The 19,825-nt window shown below is 36.5% G+C and overlaps 1 protein-coding gene across 1 annotated transcript in view; it reads left to right on the top strand.

The window, feature by feature from the left end:
- Nucleotides 1–696: 696 nt before the first annotated feature.
- The window catches only part of Chic2 (cysteine rich hydrophobic domain 2), a 42,160-nt gene continuing 23,031 nt past the window's right edge, over nucleotides 697–19,825 (top strand). Inside the window, exons 1-2 of the mRNA XM_046462588.2 lie at nucleotides 697–1,158; nucleotides 19,771–19,825. Of these exons, the coding sequence (XP_046318544.1) occupies nucleotides 1,040–1,158; nucleotides 19,771–19,825 (174 nt within the window). The 5' untranslated portion in view covers nucleotides 697–1,039. The remainder of the gene's footprint in view (nucleotides 1,159–19,770) is intronic.

Genomic DNA, 19,825 nt, shown 5'->3' with positions numbered 1-19,825 from the left:
AAAATTCTCTAAGGTTTTAACAGAAGAAAACAGATGATGTTTTGTAAGGGATTTGGGGCAGGAAACTGCATCTTCTAATCTGGAATCTGGAAAATTTATCAATTTTGTTTCATAGCATAACTAGTGGAGATTTCTTGCAAGAAATAATTATCAGTACCACTGGCCTCACAAATCAGACTATATTCAAAGGGCTAAAAAGGGACAAATTTTTCAATTTGGAGGTTTTGGGAAGTCCTGTAGTACAGTGGACAGGAATGCATCTTGTTGGTCTCCTCATGCTGGGAAAGTACAGACTGTTGGTTCTCATCACAAATTCAAAAGAAAAAAACTGACAAAATCGAGATTATTAGATAACTGGCAATCACACGCATGATTCATTACTTATTCCAACCAGGGCTTTTATTTTCGGTTGTTTGTTTGGGTTAGAGATTTCTTTGGGGAACTGTATGTCCCACCGGACACTCCAAACTCCGTTTCTCAAGTCGAGGTCATAGCCTCCAATCCTTACGGCCACCGCCTTCCGGGTCCGCGACCCAGGAGTTGGCGGGCGGGGCCGCGCCGGCGGGAGCGCGCGCCCCAGCGTGCCGGCGCGTGTTAAGAGAAGGAGCACACCGTCCTGGGAGCGCGCGAGGCCTCACGTGCGCGCGCGCGCCCGCCCGCCAGCCGGCGCGCCCACGCACGCTCCCGCCCCCACTCCCGGGAAGTCTCGCGATGCCGTAGCCGGTTGGTCCCGCTGCGGGTGGCTCTGGCTGTTGCTGTGGTTGCCTGAGTTGCTGCTGCGGCGGCGGTGCTGGTGGAGGTGTCGGCCCCTGGGCGGATGTTGACATTGTGTTGTTGTTATTGCCGATGGTAATGGCGGAGGCGGTGGCGACGGTTCGGACCCCATCCGTTCACTAGCCGGAGTCGAGACAGACGAGAGCGAACTCCGCGGCCTGAACCGGCGGCAGCGACTCCCTCAGCCTCGCCGCCTCGCCAGCCGGAACCCCGGCGCCAGACCCTGGAGTCAGGCCCCTGGGGCAGGGGGGCTCGGAGGCACAGAATGGCGGATTTCGACGAGATCTACGAGGAGGAGGAGGACGAGGAGCGGGCCCTGGAAGAGCAGCTGCTCAAGTACTCGCCAGACCCGGTGGTGGTCCGCGGCTCCGGTCACGTCACCGTGTAAGGCCCGGAGGAGGGCGAGGACGGGAGGTGCAGGGCTGGGGTGGGCCCCACCTACTGCCCGGAGTTCCCTTCCCCCCGGTGTCTGTCCGGTGTCGGGGACCTTCGGGAAGAGCAGGCGACCAGGAAGTGAGAACTTGCCTTATTTTCGTTTGTTTAGGTCTCCAAAGAGGGGGCCGCCCCCCACCCCCTGTCCAGCAGGCCCTGCAGGCCTGTGTGATGTGCCGGATCCCAATAGGAAAGGTTTTTCTTTAGGGTCTGCCTTTCCAGGCACCCCTTCTAGCCTCGGGTTGGAAGTGCACGTATTTATGAGGTGCCTCCCCCTCGTTTTCTCGCCCAGTTACCCTGTGGTTCTCTGTGCCTTTGAACCTAGTGACATATGGCTCAGAGGCCAGATCTGGGCCCGTGCAAGACCCCAATGACCATTGGCAATGAGGTTTACCGTCGAAGATCTGTGTTTCACACATACCCACAGGTCTTCCCCAACAGAGTTAATTTCTGCGGAGCTAATGCAAGTTCCTGTAATTATATGTGATAAAAATATATAGATGAGCAGAAATTTAAGTTGCGCAGAAATATATATGTTTACAATGTGTTAAAAATAAAAGTTACAATCTGCTGACATTACTGAGAGCTCCCAGCAATGTAAGTCGTACCTTGGGGCATGAACTCTTTGATTGGCTTCTTCATTTGATAAAGATTCCTGTGAGTCTTTTTGGAAACATCAAAAGTTCCAAATTATTCAAACAATAAGGAATGAAAGCTTTCTGAAAAGGTCATGACTAATAAAGGAATGTGAAGATTGGACCAAATAATGAGCTGTCCGGAAACAGGAAGTTTTGTAATGTTTCTCTGAAGTCCAGAGTTTTGTCCAACTTGAAGTATTGATACTCTTTCATGTTAGATCTCTTGTTCAAATTTCCATACTTTTCCTGTGCCTCTGCATTTCACCTCTTCACTAAAAGCCAGCAAGTCTGAGAATGCCTGGAACTGTTTTCATTATATTTTGGTATACGGTGAGTGGGATGTACTTTTAGTAACTTAGTGAAACAGTAAGACTTCTCATATAAAATTGTCAGCAGAATCCTTGTTTTTTCCCAGTACATTTTTTGACCAGCCATATTGGTGTGTAGGTATGTTTATGTAATGCTTTGATTCCTTTAGCACCTGTTAGTTTATATTCAGGTGACTTAAAGGGTAAAAATACTGCATAATCACTCAAAGCATCGTGACAAGACAATGGAGTTTATCACCACAATAACAGTAAGTGATTTAACTGTCATTATCAGCTTAATTAAGAAATAAAATCAAATATTATTTATTTATTTATTTATACTAGGGATTGAACCCAGGGACACTCAATCACTGAGCTACACCCCCCCCCCTTTTTTTTTTTTTTATTCTGAGGCATAGTATCCCCAGGTTGTCCAGGCTGGGCTCAAACTTGCAATCCTGCATTGGTTGGGATTATAGGTGTGAACCACCATGCCCAGCTATATATTAAAATTTTTAACATATATCACAGAACATTTTTAGTGTCATAACCTGTCATTTCATTTTTAGTTTGACTCTTAAGACTTTTTTTTTTTTTTTTTTTTTTTTGCCTTGTTTTAAACCTCAGAAGTATATGGATGTTGAAGGAAGCATCCAAAGTTTTTCATGTGTTCTGTCCTTTCCTTCGTATTCCTGATGTCAAAGGAAAGCTGCTAAAATTTAGAAGGTTCAGCTAGGACTTGGGATGTTAGCTCAGTGGTAGATTACTTGCCTAGCATGGGCCAGGTTCTAGGAGCACTGCAAGAAATAAAGGTTCAACTGTAGTAGTAATGCTTCCTCTGTTTAAGAGGAGGAAAAGCTAAGCACTTTGTTGGATAAATGGAAGGTATAATAGAGTGCTCAGAACCAAATAGGTGATCTATAAGTTTATTGTAGTTGGATAGAGAGTTTAATAGGGTGGGAAAGAATTATTAGTGGTTTTCAATCTTATTTGCCCCCTTAGAGTCATTTGGAGTGCTTCTTTAAAAAATAATACCTGTGGCCCTCCCCAGATCAGTTTAAGGCCAGGTTATCTGAGTGAGGGATCCCGTAAATGAATAGTTGGGAAAAAAAATTCTGCAGGTGATTTTTAATGTGTAGACAGAACTGAAACCTGCTATTCCAGGATATAAGGAAGAACTACCATCAATAAACAATATGCCATTCTACATTAGGAGTTAATATTTCTGTAATCTTTCTTGATCACTTCCTTCTTCTCCTAATTACCTTGGTTCTAGGCTCTGGATTCAAAGCCATCTATACCACTTCTTGAGTAAATTATTTATCTTTGTCTCTTCATTTCAGATAGGGATAGTTACAGTCCCTAGATTATTAAGAATTAAGTAAGATGATAAATGCAAAGAATTCATCATAGTGTGTAGTGCTGTGCTCAGTAAATACTAGTGTTGAAAGTGTTTATTTGTTATCCTTCTCAGGTATAGTTTTCCACTTTGAGACACACAAGTGTAAAATAACATATTAAAAAATCAGAACTGCCATTTTTAAACCTTACAATGATTCACTTTAGTCTGGTATTTCTATTTTTTAAAGAACTTGTATGATCTTAAATAACTGTGAAGTATTTCAATCAGAATAAGAATCTTTGTACTGAAAACTTAGTAAGCCTGTTTTGTAATAACATAGATAGGTATAATAATAGTAATGTAATTTTTTTTTATTGTTGTTACTGAGGATTGAATTCAGGGGCAGTTTACCTTAATAATAGTAGTATAATTTTGTTGTTGTTGTTGTTATTATTGGGGATTGAAATCAGCTACATCCCCAGTCCATTTTATTTTATTTTATTTTATTTTGGGGAATACTAAGGATTGAACTCAGGAGCACTTGACCACTGAGCCACATCCCCAGCCCTATTTTGTATTTTATACTGAGTTGTTTAGTGCCTCCCTTTTGCTGAGGCTGGCTTTGGCGATCATCCTGCCTCTCTGCCTCTGAATTACTGGGATTACAGGCGTGTGCCACCGTGCTGGTTCAGCCCTTTTAATTTTTATTTTGAGACGGGGTCTTGCTAAGTTGCTGAGGCTGGCCTCAAACTTGTAATCCTCTTGCTTCAGCCTCCCAAGTTGCTGGCATTACAGGTATGCACTGCTGTGCCCCACATAAAACTTTTTTTTACATGACTGACAAGCACATTACCCAGTCATACTAGATTGGGTAGCCCAGTTAGTACCTGTAAATGTTTTTGAAATTGATGCTTATATGTTATTATAACTGTTGAGCATGTTCAGTTTTTCTTGCCTTTAAATATAAATGGGAAGGGCAATTACAAGTTCTAGTAAGACTATAATCCCCCCACCTTTTAACTAAGTCACTGATCAGAGCAGTCTTCCCTTACCAATTTGAAAGTAAATAATAGTGTAAACTGAGTCATCTAATTCAGGTCATTCTGGAAGGGTATAAATCTGTCTCTATATTTTTTATAGATTGGACTGAGTAGGTTGAATATTTCTTCATTTTTTCTACTTTAATATATTCTATTATTAATCCTGGTTTTATTTTAGAAATCATTGTATTCTTGTATGACATAATTGGCATGTCATGGTGATGATGTGAAAAAGTAAGTTATCTTCCATTTTGTACTACATAGGCAGGTCCAGCTTAGTTTTGAAGCATAATCAGATTTTAGGGGCATAGGATACAAAATGTCTAATTTTTGTGAACAAAGTCTGCTTTGAAGTGGATTTTAATACAATATTTTCATATGACCCCAAATTAGACACTTAATTTTACTCTTATTGTGAGCAGTGTTCTTTCTTGATATTCTTCTGGATATGGGTAACATTTTTCTTCATTATTAGGTTGTATTTAGCAGAAGGGAAAATCTGGTGTAAAGGCATATTTTGAAGAAAAGTGGTAATAGAAGGAATGAAAGGAAATGTAGATTTAATAATATTTAATAATATTTGTTTACATGTAACTTAAAAGGCTTGAACTGGCAATTCAGTTAAAAATAGATTTTTCTTTCCATGGCTTCTAATGTTATGTAATGAAAATGAGGGAAAAAAATGACTAACTTATTAGATATTGTTGGCCATACTAGCTAGTATATTTAAATTATGGAGTTTTTTTATTTCTCAGAAGAAATTTGTATAAAATATATTGATCATTTATTGAAGACTTTTGATTTTTCATAAGTATGATAACTCTAAGTGATGTGCTAATCTAAGAGTTAGATATTGAAAAGTAATTTGAGGCCAGTATTTTCTAGCCAAGTTGTCCTTATGACTGCCATTATTCTCTCCCATCTTCCTTATAGATATCCATATCAAATTCAAACTTGGGCTTTCCTAGAGTATTTATAATCTATGACTTCTAACTTAAATTGTGTTGTAGAGTTATTTTGTAGAGGTTTGTTTCTAATGTTATAGTCTTCTAATTTTACTATATTATCATATCTTCATGTACTTCTGAGGTATAATCTTCTTCCCCTCTCCAAAAGTAATTCCTCATTTTTCAGCACCAGCTTTTATTAATGGCTGTGGGATACCACCCTTTTCTTGTTTTCATCTCAGCTAGTGAGATGAGGAAAATTGAAGACTTTGAATAATGTGACTTGAAATGAAAAAGTTTGGAAACTGTTTTGGGGTGCAGCATGACATTTACATAGACATTGTAAGAACACTTGTTTTTTGACCTTTCAAATGATAAAGGTAATAAAATATTGTCTGTCTTGAAATTTATAATTATCTCAAGACTGCTACTGGATTCTGTGGTTAGCCGTAGGAATTCAACATGGTTTGCCCAAATTACAAAATTGCTGCAATTAAATGATTTATTAAAATGTCATAATTCCTTCCTCTTTCTCCCACCCAGCCTAATAGGTGAGACATATTCCATTTTCTTTTTTTTTTTAAATTTTTTATTGTTGGTTGTTCAAAACATTACATAGTTCTTGATATATCATATTTCACACTTTGATTCAAGTGGGTTATGAACTCCCATTTTTACCCCATACTATTTTCTTTATAAATATTTTGAGTTAGTATTTTTTTAAGGTGGGATCTTTCTGTGTTGCCCAAGCTGGTCTTGAATTCAAACTATCCTCCTGCCTTAGCCTGCCAAGTGCTAGAATTTCAGGCCTGCACTATAGCACTCTGCTAGGCATGTTCCATTTTTAAAGATAAAAATTCTTGTTTTGAGATTTTTTTTTTTTTAATGTATATATCATGCTGGGGATGGAACCCATGGCCTCAAGCATGCCAAGTGAGCACTCTACCACCGAGCTACACCTCCATTTCTTTTTATTTTAGTTTGTAATCAAACTTACAGTCTTCCTGTCTGTTCTGAGATTTTTGAGGGTCTTCTTGATATTTTTCCACAGGCTGTAAAATTCTCTGAGGGCAGGGATGGTGTTTATTGGTCTTTATTTCTCCACTATTTAATGTGGTATCTAGAATATTATAGGTCTTCAAGTAAGTCTTTTTATTTCATTTCTGTTGGGGAGGGGTACTGGGAATTGAACCCAGGACACTCTATCACTTAGCTACGTCCCCATACCTTTTTTATTATTTGTTTATTTCTTTATGGTGATACTGATAATTGATTGAGGGGTGTTCCACCACTGAGCTACATCCTCGGCTCCCATTTTTTATTTTTTTTATTTTGAGTCATGGTTTTGCTAAGTCCACGGGGCTGGCCCAAACCTTATGATCCTTTCTCAGCATCCCGAGCACCCCTGGGTTCAATCCATAAGAAAAAGAAATAAAAAATAATAAAATACTAATGTTAGAATATTATAAAACATTTTCATGAATTATACTGTGTTTTCAGAGAGCTGAATGAACTCAAACATTGTTCAAAGTGTGGTCACAGAATTAAAATTTTTAGACTGATTCTAAGACATATCTCTATATAGTTTAAAAAAAAAAAAATATATATATATATATATATATATATATATATATAAACTGCAGGGGCGTGTGTCTTCTGGGTGGAAAGAGTACACTTTCAGTTCTGTCATTTAGTTCTTGAACTACATTGATACCCAGACATATATTAAGACAGATAAATTTAAAGCATGATTTGTAGGCATCAAAATCCGTTTATTTCTTTCATAGTTGTTGTATTACATTTTTGTTAGCCAGCTTTTTTTTTTTTTTTTTTTTTTTGTGGTCATCAAAATACCTGACAAGAATAACTTAGAGGAGAAAATATTTATTTTGGCTCATTGTTTCATAGATTTGAGTCCATGGTCAGCCTGCTCCATTTTGGGGGGCCTGATGTGAGGGTAGATTATCATTGCAAAAGGGATTGATGAAGGAAAGCTGATCAGCTTTTGACATCCAGGAAGTGGCAGAGTGGTGGGGAGGGGGTATGGAGGTGAAGAAGAGGCTGGGGAGAAAATAAATCTTTCCAGGTTACACCCCCAGTGACTTACTTCCTCCAACCAGGTCCCACACCCAAATAGTTCATTCAGGTATCAGTGGAATAATCAAATGGATTAATTCACTGATGAGGTTAGAGCCTCATGATCCAATAATTGCCTAATAACCCCACCTTTGAACCTTGTTGTAATAGGGATCATGTTTTCAACATGAGACTTTGGGGGACATTACTAGATCCATACTATAGTAATCTCCAAAAATAGCTAGAAATCTAATTCCATTGAACTTAGAGTTCAGCAAATGGAACTAAGTACTGTTTTTATTTACCATCTGTATAACTCATATATTCAGTCTGAGTCCAAAGTTTCTAGTTCATATATTCATAGGTCTTGTCATATCCATGGAAGATAAAGTTCTGTGAATCCAGACTTGTTACAGGTTGAGCGTGTCAGAATTCATAATATACAAAACTTTCCTTTCTTATCAGCTTCAACTGCAACCTTTGTTTATTCATTTTTTTATTGATTTAAAAAAATAAATGACAGCGGAATGCATTACAATTCTTTTTTTTTTTTTTTAAGTTGTTGTTGGACACATGCCTTTATTTTATTTTTATTTTTATGTGGTGCTGAGGATTGAACCCAGCGCTTTGCATGTGCTAGGCAAGTGCTCTACCACTGAGCCAGAACCCCAGCCCCATGCATTACAATTCCTATTACACATATACAGCACAATTTTTCACATCTCTGGTTGTACACAAAGTATGTTGACACCAATTCGTGTCTTCATATGTGTACCCTGGACAATGATGTCTGTCACATTCCTCCATCCTTGCTAACCTCCTGCCCCTTCCCTTTCCCTCCCACCCCTTCAACTGCAACCTTTTTATTTTCAGTTGATGGCAGACCCAGAGTCCTATTTATTTAGACCTTTTTTTTTTTTTCTTTTTGGCATAGCCTTGATGTCTCTCTCTCTACATTTCCTTCTTTCAAGAAATTGTTGGCTCTGTCTTCAAAATTTGACCCCTTTTTGACACACCATTGGTGTGAATTGCCATTGTTTCTTTCTTCTGCCTTATACTTAATACTTTTCCCTGTTGCCACCTTTGTCTCTCCTGTTTATAGATTCCTTGGTACGTAAGCCTTAGTGATTCTATTAAAATATAAATCAGATTATGTCTCTTTTCTGTATCAGCATTCCAAAGTCTGCTTATCTCCTTTGGAGTCCTTTTAATAGTCTCTAAGATCCATCATGGCCCATGGTTACTTCTCTGACTCCTCTTCCACTTGTTTACCCTACATTAGTCATATTGGTTTTCTTTTTATTCCATGAATTACTCCAGGCATATTTCTGATTCAATCTTTGTACTGGCTGTCCACATTTCCTGAACACTCTCCCAGGATATCTAGAGGGTAGGTCCTTCATCATCTTCAAATTTTTTTCCACTATCTTTGTAAATGAGTCTTACCTGCCTCCCTATTTAGAATTCCACCTCATCCACCTTCCCCTTACTCTTTGCTACTTTTTTCTTTTTTCATAGTGCTTCCACTGTTAGAAGTTGAGATGAGCCAGACTTGTTATAGTATGAACTTCTGATAAACATCTCTTTTAAAGAGAAAAACTTTGAATAACCTTTTTTGGACAAGAATGGAAATTTTAAAATTTTATTTTTTTTATAGCAGCTGTCTCATCTAGGAAATGAACCTAGAAAGCGTTGCTAATTTTTTTTTTTTTTGGAACGGGGTTGGGAATTAGCACAAGCTCTGGATTTGATTCTTATTACTGAAATACACGCACACATGCAGGCACACACACAAGCAAATAAAAAACCAACTTTGGGAAAGTGTGTTTTTAAATTTTTTTTAGTATTGGGGATTGAACACAAGGTTGCTTTATCACTAAATTACATCCTCAGTCTTCTAATTTTTAAATTTTGAGATAGAGTCTCCTTAAGTTGCTGAGGCTGGCCTTGAACTTGAGATCATCTTGCCTCAGCTTTCTGAGTTGCTGGCATTTCAGGCATGTGCTACTAAGCCCACTTGGGATAGCATTTGACTTTTGGGCCATCTATGACTGATAGAAGTCTTTTGCCTTATCTGAGGCAAATAAAACCAGAAGGAAGATATGCTTCATAAAATAATATCTAGTTGATATTTAAACCTAGATTTTTGAATTCAGTTGTTCTTTGTTGTTGTTCTAACTTCACCACAATGCCTTTTTGTGCTTTTCAGTTTCTGTGTTGCCTGCCTGGATTCCTAGCCAAATGCTTCCCCATATTAGCTGTCAACTCTTTAGTATTACGTGGTTTTCTTGAAACCCACATCTCCCTTGTGTATCCTATTTGCTAAAAAGTTAGAAAATCTTTGCAGTTAATGTTAACCAATTTGATCATTGGCAATTTTATTTGGAAGCTATTTGATGATACTTGTAAAGTCATTGAGATCTGGACATTCTCTAATTTATTGGGTTATCCATAGTGGTTATTAAATGATAGTATTACCCATTTTACTAAAATGATGATCACCACAATAAAAAAACACATTGTTTTATAGTAATAAAAGCAGCTAAGATATACGCCACATATTTTTGGTGCTTTATATGAACTCAGTTTGTGAGTTTAGCAGTATAATTACTAGTGGATAAGTAGGAAAACTGAGGCTCAGAAAAGGTAAAAATTTGATCAGAGTGATACATAGTATATGGAAGTGTTTTGGAAGTACATGAATGTATGTGGATTATTTTAATCTATGTAGTATGATTACAGTCTTTTTGCCTAATTACTTCTTTTATTTTGTTGAACCAAACCAACAAAGCTAAGTATTCTCATTTTAACATGAACATTGTAACAAAGTCTCATATATCTTAGCATGTTAGGTACAAATGTGAAAGGTCAAAAAGAGATTTTTTCTTAGATCCTATCAGAACTTTAGTGTAATTTGTGCATTAATTTTAATTTTATAACATCTGTTGATAGAAAAAGAAGACCCCCCCCATTCTCAGTTTCTAAATTTAGAATGTTCTATTTCAAGTGGATTAACATTTTCTATTCTTACAGAGAAAGCTATTAGTTTCAAGAGTAGGACCCTAGCCTCGATCTTATTTATTAATTGATCATGAAACTGTTTTAAGTTATTGTCTCTTCTGCATCAGTTTTCATCTCTAAAATAGAATGTTTAGACACAGAAAGCTGTGGTCTCTTCTAGCTGTCAGAATATGAAATTCTGCTGTTGTGGAACTAAAAATTAATTTTTTCCTTATAATATACTTAATGTAGATAGAAATAGTCTTCAAAATATTCTCAAAAAACCCTGAAGTATACTTTGAAACTAGAATTGTCTTTAAATCTAGATATGTCATTTACATATACATTTCTTTATTGTGACTAAAATCCAAACACTTTAGTCATCTATTTTTTACTTCAGGTTTTAATCCTGATTGAAAAGGAGGATTGAAAGTTTGTGGCCACATTTTGTGAGACCCTATCTCAAAATAAAATTTAAAAAGGAATTGGGGATGTAGCTCAGTGGCAGATTGCTTGTCTAGCATGTGTGAATCCCTGAATTCAATCCCCAGCATTAAAAAAAAAAAAACCAGAAAACAAAGTATTTAGAAATTGAGAAGTTGTATTCCAGTGAAGTGGAAAATAAAATAATAACCTATAATCACCAAGAGACAAAGGTCATATCATATATCCTGGTTGTTCTAATTTTATTTTTTTCTAGAAACTTTTTTTTTTTTTGTATTTGAATACTAATATATATTATTAGGGAAATCATGAAAATATAAAAAATACAATATCCTTAATTCCATTACCTAGGATTAACTACTGTTCATATTTTGATGGATTAAATTTTTGTTTTTGCATGTAAAGATTTTTATTAAAAAATTGTGATACTAATATTTTGTTTTTTACATTTTTCATCTAATATTTCATTTGGAGCATCATTATGGGTTCTTAAAAAGTATTAGGGTCTTTTAGATTTCAAAGAACAGAACCGCCTTAGTGACCTTAAACAGTAGAAATTTATTATAAGAATGCCTGGGGACTAAGGAAGATGGGAGACATTGCCATTTTACAGCCAGGCTCCAGGAGACCGAAAAATTATTGTTTTGGATATAGTACTGCTCTGGTGATCTAGTTATTCTGTCATTTTGTCAGCACCATGTGTCCCTTGCTCTCTACTCTAGGGCTGTTGTCACAGTGATTCACCTACTTTCAGTTCCAGCTTCTGCTGTTGCATTGTGAACTGACAGACCTCTTTCCCCTGTACCTCATAGTTTCTGCTTACTATTGGTTTCCATTTATTATTGACTTCTCTTATTCATGGCTGTACTGTATTTTGACTTCAATTTAAACTCATTCTTTATCCATGTTTCTATTTGTCTTGCAGATACCTCGAGAGAGATCTGATTGAGTTAGTTAGGTTGTCTGTGGGGCAGCCCTGTTGGCCCCTGCCATCCCATGTGCTACTAGCCAGCCCAGGGATTAGCTGTTCCTAAAGCAAATTCCATTTGTGGTCTAACTAGCCAGAGTGTAGGGAGATCCTAGTTAGGCATTCACAGTAATGGGCTTCTATCTTATAAACATGGTTTTGAGCTATACTATTTTTTTTTAGATTGATATAATTTATATAATTGAAAGACATTTCTGTAGTTTTAAAATATTCATTGTTAACAACAGCACTACAACTCAGAAGAAAGGAAAATAAATACTGAACACATCTTTTTATTAAGGGTGAAACAAGTTGAAGCAGTTAGATTCTTATTTTTCTGTATTTAAGTCAAAATTCACAATTTTAAAATATGTTCTTAATTCAAAATGATAGTGCAGTAATGAATTGTAAAAGATATAATCTGAGGAAACATAAGGAACATAAAAATTAAAAAGTATAAAAAGGGCTAGTGATTATGTGAACCTGCATTATGGAAAAGATTGAATGGCATTCCAGAAGACTTGATTAGTGAACCTAAGCGTCCCTATTTCACTTATGATTAAGTGCCTAGTTATACAAAATAAAAAATTCTTATAGAAGAAAAACTGTGATTGTAATACTTATTACAAAAATACATTTAATGTATTTATTTAGCAACAGTTACCATTACTTAAAAATAGGTCCTGTTTTAAAAAATTGTGAAACAACAAATGAAACAAAAGGTCTTTAATAACCTCCCCCAAACAGTAGAGTATTTCACATATCTGTACCACTGTGTTTTTTCTTGTAATATAGTTCTAGAAGTAGAATTATTGGGTCAACTGGGCTGGGGAATGTAGCTCAATGGTAGACTGTGTCTAACATTTGCAAGGACCCATTCGATACCCAACACTGCCAATAATAACAATAATTATCACTGGGTCAGAAGATAAGCATGATATATATGTATATATATAAAAGGTAAGCGTATGTTATATGTGTTTATGGATTATTGTTTCTAATTTTACTTTATCTTATTTTACAGTACTGGGTTAAAACCTGGTATATTTGCTAGGCAAGTGCTTACCACTGAGCTACATCCCCAGCCTAGTTTTTTTTTTTTTTTTTTTTTTTTTTAGTACTGAGGATTGAACCCAGGGACCTTAACCACTGAGCTACATCACCAGCATTTTTTTTTTTTTTTTTTTTTTTTAAATATGAGTCAGGGTCTCACTGAGTTGCTTAGGGCCTCAGTAAGTTGCTGAGGTTGGTTTTGAATTCATGATCCTCCTGTCTCAGTCTCCCAAGTTGCTGGGTTACAGGAATGTGCCACTGTGCCCAGACCCTGGGAATATTTTTTAATATTCTTTTTATACACTATTAGATTGTACTGTTGAAGATTATAGCAATTTATAAGGTTCCCCCCCACCCTCATTCTTTTTTTTTTTTTTTTTGCAGTACTGGGGATAGAACCCAGGGACACTTTACAATGAACTGAGAACATCCTAAGCCCTTTGTATTTTTTATTTTGATACAGTCTCACTAAATTGCTGAGGTTATCTTCAAATGTGGGATCCTTCTATCTCAGCCTACCCGGTCACTGGTCACTGGGATAACAGGAGTGTCAACCACACCTGGCTAGATTTTTTTTTTAAACAATTGAGATTGTGCTAAGCTACAGTTTTGTAATTTTCGTGTTATTAGTTTGAAGGTTTCATTTTTAGGCTTTGTCTTCTTTTATGGAGATACTTATCTACTATAGTGTTCTGAGTAAATATTTTTGTGAATAAAATTTCACTGACTTGTTTATGAATAAATTTTTATCCACATTTCACATTATTTTTTGGTTTACATTTCTAAAAGAGAATTTACTGTGACAGAAGTATAACTATTTTTAATGCCAAATTAATTTCTGGAATGGTGGTGATAATTTATAGTTTTATTGATATAATACATGAAATTTTCCATCTTGAGACCTTCTTGCCAAAATAAAATATTTTTAAAAATTTTATTTTACTTATTATTAGTCTTTGTAGATAACTGAATTAAGATACTGCCTACCTTGAATTGTATGTTTTTAAATTAAGTGCTACTTGCAGCTTTTTGGATTAATGGAATGTTAGGTTATTAGAGTTGAGATTCACTTTTCTACCCAGTGTTGAAATTATTACACTTCACCCAACACATCAAATTATCACTTTATGGGATAAAATTTGGCTTTTTGAATATAGTCCCAGGTCAATTGCACATTTATCTTCTAATTAAGTTGCTTTTTTTTTTAACCATTTGAAGGAGTAATTTGTAAAGCTGTTAATTTAAACTTAAACGTTCATCCTAATTCCATTCTAAATCTGCTTCCTGCTGAATTTTTTTAAAAAATAAAAAAAGTCAGAGCTTAAGGTGGTATATAGGCAATTTATGCCAGGCAAGGTGGTGCTCACTTGCTTTTCCAGCTACTTTTCCAGTTTGGGACTAACTTGGGCAATTTTTTTTAATATTTATTTTTTAGCTATAGGTGGACACAGTGTCTTTATTTTATATTTATGTGGTGCTGAGAATCGAACCCAGTGCCTCACACATGCTAGGTGAGCTCTCTACCTCTGAGCCACAATCCCAGTCCCTAACTTGGGCAATTTAGTGAGATCAAAGTTAAAATTAAAAAGGGCTGAGAATGTAGCTTGTGGTAAAGCAACTCCATGTTCAATCCCACACCACAAAGAAAAAGAAGAAAAAGAAAAAAAACGTTTAGCAATCTATAGAAAATCAAAGATGATATTTTGCAGTTATATTATCAAACATGCAGTATGGATTTTCATATCAGTTTAATAAAATACAATGATCTTGTAAAAACTTGATCTGATAGTATTGCTTTGGTTGACTGATTTAAAAAATAAAAAAGCTTTGGCAAAGATGAAAGATATAGCAAAGGATTATTTGTTGATGCCTTGCCAAATAAGACTTTCTGATGCCCAGGTTCTTTACTAGGAGAAGGCATACTGTAAAAGAAGACTTGTTGAAAAGAGTTGTTTTTTAACTGCTCTGATGAGATCAGTTTCATCAGTAAAGATGCAGTTGAAAGCCTGGATTGTTATAGTTTGCATAATGAATGGGATCTGAGTTAAAGATAGTGGACGTAAAGAACTCTTTCAAGACTCTGAGAGAGAACAAGAGATGGATGTTATCATACATTGAGGGAGAAGAAAATCCCTATAAAACATTCAGGCCATGTGGACTTATGCAGGTTTGTAGTCTATGTGTACAAAGACAGGGATTGCAGAGGATATGCAATCAGGAGCAAATAGTTAGCTTTGAGAAGATAGTTGCTGTAAATCCAGCAACTGGGGAGGCTGAGGCAGGAGGATCACGAGTACAAAGCCAGCCTCAGCAACTCAGTGAGGCCCTAAGCAACTCATGAAGATAGTTGGTAGCAAGCCTTTAGCTACTTTGGGAGTCTGAAGCAGAAGGATCAGAAGTTTGAGGCCAACTTGGGCAACTTAGCAAGATCCTGTCTCAAAATAAAATTTTAAAAAGGCTGGGGCTCAGTGGTAAAAGCATCTGGGGTTCAATACCCAGTACCCAAAGAGAGAGGGAGAAAGATATAGAAGACATGTGGCTAAATCTAAAAGTTAAAAGGAGGGAAGCTAAAGCAGTTTATATTCAGTGATTTTTTTTTTTTCCCCACTTGGAGTTAACCACTATGGTTATCTGCAAAAACTGTGAGTTGTGAGGATAAAGCTGAGTACATGAAGAGGAACAACAACCATGGAATATGGGTAAGGTAATTTAATAGAACAGAAAAAAAAATTGCTTAGGCAATAATACTGAAATTAGAAATAATATATTTATAAGTTAGGGTGATTTTTTTTTCTAGTAGCTCCAGGCAGTGAGAATTGAAGTGAAGAAAGTAAACAGTTTAATTGAACCTGGGTTGTCAGAAGATACTGTAAAGATGATAATGGATATTTGTTGGAGTATGGTCAAAACAATTAAAAGTTTTGTAAAAAAACAAAAACAACAACAACAAATGAAAATGATTAAGTATATAGTTCTGACACATAGGGAAGGAAATGGGAGCCATTGGGAGATTTCAAGGGGTGAAAAGCAGTAAGCTATAACCAGAGGGGCTGGGGATATAGCTCACTTGAGATATAGCTCACTAGAGTGCTTGCTTCACATGCACAAGGCCCTGGGTTCAATCCCCAGCAGCAAAAAAAAAAAAGATATAATCAGAGACCCAAAAACCTTGGTGTAAGGATGGAAGACATGGAATGTTTAATAGTAGTAATAGAATTTTACAGTTCAAAATTTCAGGTGATACAGTCCCAATGATAACAGTATCCGGACTATATATTACAGTGTATACGCTGCTGAATTAGATGGAGCTTAATTTCTTCATAATTCATTAAGTTAAGAATGTGTTACAGTTGAGAATTCCTAAGGAAAGAGGCATTTTTCCCCCACATTTTTTTTTTAAAGAGAGAGGGAGAGAGAGAGAGAGAATTTTAATATTTATTTTTTAGTTTTTTGGCGGACACAACATCTTTGTATGTGGTGCTGAGGATCGAACCTGGGCCGCACGCATGTCAGGCGAGCGCGCTACCGCTTGAGCCACATCCCCAGCCCCCCACATTTTTTTTTTATTGGTGTATTGTAGAGGTACATAATTGTGGAATTTTTTTTTTTTTTTGGTGCCAGAGATTGAATCCAGGGGCGCTTAACAATTGAGCCACATCCCCAACCCTTTTTTATATTTTGTTAGAGACAAGGTCTTGCTGAGTTGCTGAGGCTGACTTTGAACTCGTGATCTTCCTGCCTCAGTCTCCTCAGTTGCTGGATTTACAGACATGTAGTGCCTGGCTCCTGATGATGGAATTTGTTGTTACATGTTCATATATACACACAATATAACAATATAATTTGGCCAATATCATTCTCCAGTATTTTCCCTTCCCTCCTCCCTCCCCTGATCTGTTTCCTTTTCTGTTGATCTCCTTTTGATGAAGAGAAGATATAAGGAGGTATACTGGTAGCAGCATAACAACAGATTAGGAGTTCCAAAGGAAAGAGTAAAGGGGATTTTAAAAGGGAGGCTCTGTCAGGAAAGGAAAAGGCTGAATTGGATGAAATGAGAAAGCAAGGTAACAGCTTAGTTTACACTTTGAGTTATGGCTGTAGATTATAGGAAGGAGGACATAGTGAACTGGAAGTATGTGGAATATGAATACAACAAGCCTATTGCAAGAATTAATTTCTACATAAACGCCAAGTTACATTCAAAGCTTTGCCTAATGTTTTGCATGAACTTTTTTTAAAATTTATTTTTATTAGTTGTTCAAGACAATACAATGACCTTGACATATCATACATTTGATTCAAATAGGGTATGAATTGTCATTGTTCCACACGTACAGATTGCAGAATCACATTGGTTATACATCCATGTGTATACATACAGCAATCTTAGTGTCAGTTGTATTCTGCTGCCCTCCCTATGCCCCACTCCCCTCCCCTCCCCTCCCATCCCTATTGTCTACCTATGCTACTGTGACACTTAACCTCTCTCTTTTTTTCCCCTTTCCTTCTCCCTCACACCATCGGATATGTATTTTGTGAACCCATGAGGGTCTCCTTCCGTCTTCTGTGCATTTCCCCTTCTCCCTCCTTTTCCCTCCCTCCTCTTTCCTTATTTTGTGGTAATCTTCTCATGCTCTTCCTTCCTACTCTGTTTTGAGTCACGTCCCTTATATCAGCGAAGACATTCGGCATTTGTTTTTTAGGGATTGCCAACTTCGCTTAGCATAATTTGCTCTAGTGCCATCCATTTCCCTGCAAATGCCATGATTTTGTTATTTTTTACTGCTGAATAATATTCCATTGTGAATAAATGCCACAATTTCTTAATCCATTCATCTGTTGAAGGGCATCTGGGTTGGTTCCACAGTCTAGCTATTGTGAATTGTGCTGCTATGAACATTGATGTAGCTGTGTCCCTGTAGTATTCTCTTTTTAGGTCTTTTGGGTATAGTCCGAGAAGGGGAATAGCTGGGTCAAATGGTGGTTCCATTCCTAGCTTTCCAAGGAATCTCCATACTGCTCTCCAAATTGGCTACACCAGTTTGCAGTCCCACCAGCAATGTACGAGTGTGCATGAACTTTAAATTTTTTTTTTTTTTTTAAAGAGAGTGAGAGAGAATTTTTTTTTTTAATATTTATTTTTTAGTCCTCGGCGGACACACATCTTTGTATGTGGTGCTGAGGATCGAACCCGGGCCGCACGCATGCCAGGCGAGCGCGCTACCACTTGAGCCACATCCCAGCCCCCTAAAAATTAAATTATATAAAAGTAAATTGACCTTGTACATTATTTCTTTTAAAAAAAAGTTCTAAAAACTTCCATTATAGGATCATCAGGACATATCTCATAGAAGATGTTCAGTATTTGTAATTTGAATGCCCTTTTCTCCAAGTATTAGTATATTTCTAATAGGTAAGATCATAGTGTGTTAAGTTTATAATTTTTTTGTAATCTTTGAAAATCGTTTATCACTTCTAAAGCCATGTAGTATTTTAATCCAAATTCAAGGAACGATTTTTCAGGTAATAGGAATAGATGGCCATAGAGGAGGTGTCTGGGTTTTCTTTCATACCATTTAATACACTGACAATCAAGTAGGTATTGAGTGTCACCTAAGATAATTCTTGGTAGCATTTTGTCAAGCCCTACTTTGTTTTTATTTATATTTTCTCTCCTTTCGCTCTTCTATTCCTCCTTCCCACTTTTTTCCTTCTCTTATTACTTGTGTCTACCAAGGACACCTATTAACCTTCAAAACCATGGCTTATCTCTACCACTAACATTCAAAACTAGAAAATTGGCTATCATGTCTATAAAGGTAATATGTTTTATGGTGCACACTTGTAATCCCAGAGGCTCGAGAGGCTGAGGCAGGAGGATTGCAAGTTCATGGCCAGCCTCAGTAACTTAGTGAGTCCCTAAGCAACTTAGGGAGACCCTGTCTCAAAATAAAAAATAAAAAGGGCTAGAGATGTGGCTCAGTAGTTAAGTTTCCCTGAGTTCAATCCCTAGCACCCCCGCAAAAAAAAAAAAAATGCTTTGAAGTTTTTAAGGAGGAGGTGGTAGCTCAAATTAAATGAATCATCTATTCTTTTACTTATATACTGCTGATTAGGTAACATTCAGTCTCATATTATTATATGAAAGTTTTGATTCATTGACAAATAATTGCTTGTTAAATTTCATAAATTGATTATTATGAAACTCTTGTGTCTTATACTTACATTTGTCTCTAACTTCTATATATATTAATCTACATTCTACTGATGTTTCTGATCTTTAAGTTAAATATTTATTTATTTTTTTGTGGTACTGGGGATCGAACTCAGGGTACTATATCACTGAGCTAGGTTCCCCCTCCCTGCCCTGCTGCCTGCCCTCTTTATTTATTTATTTTTTAAAATATTTTTTTCTTTAGTTGTAGATGGACATAGTACATTTACTTTATTTATTTTTATATGGTGCTGAGGATTGCTCCCAGTGCCTCACGCATGCCAGTTGATTGCTGTACCACTGAGCCACAACCCCAGCACACAGCCCTCTTTATTTTTCTTTTGAGATAGTCTTATTAAGTTATCAGGCTGAGTTCAATCCCCAGTACCACAAAAAACTTGTGATCTTCTTGCCTCAGCCTCCAAATTTCTGGGATTACAAGCCTCTGCCACAGAGTTAGTCTAAATGTTTACATTTTTTATTTTTTTATAACAGTGATACATAATATAACATTTTCTTATTTTTTTAAAAATAGATTTGGACTGAGCAACAAATTTGAATCAGAATTCCCTTCTTCATTAACTGGAAAA

This window comes from Marmota monax, unplaced genomic scaffold, assembly GCF_021218885.2.
Source record: "Marmota monax isolate L192 unplaced genomic scaffold, Marmota_monax_Labrador192_F-V1.1 WCK01_AAM20220418_F8-fsc00025, whole genome shotgun sequence".
NCBI classification, from domain to species: domain Eukaryota; kingdom Metazoa; phylum Chordata; class Mammalia; order Rodentia; family Sciuridae; genus Marmota; species Marmota monax.
The sequence above is the reverse complement of the archived record's forward strand: the minus strand, read 5'-3'. Positions and strand labels throughout refer to the sequence as shown.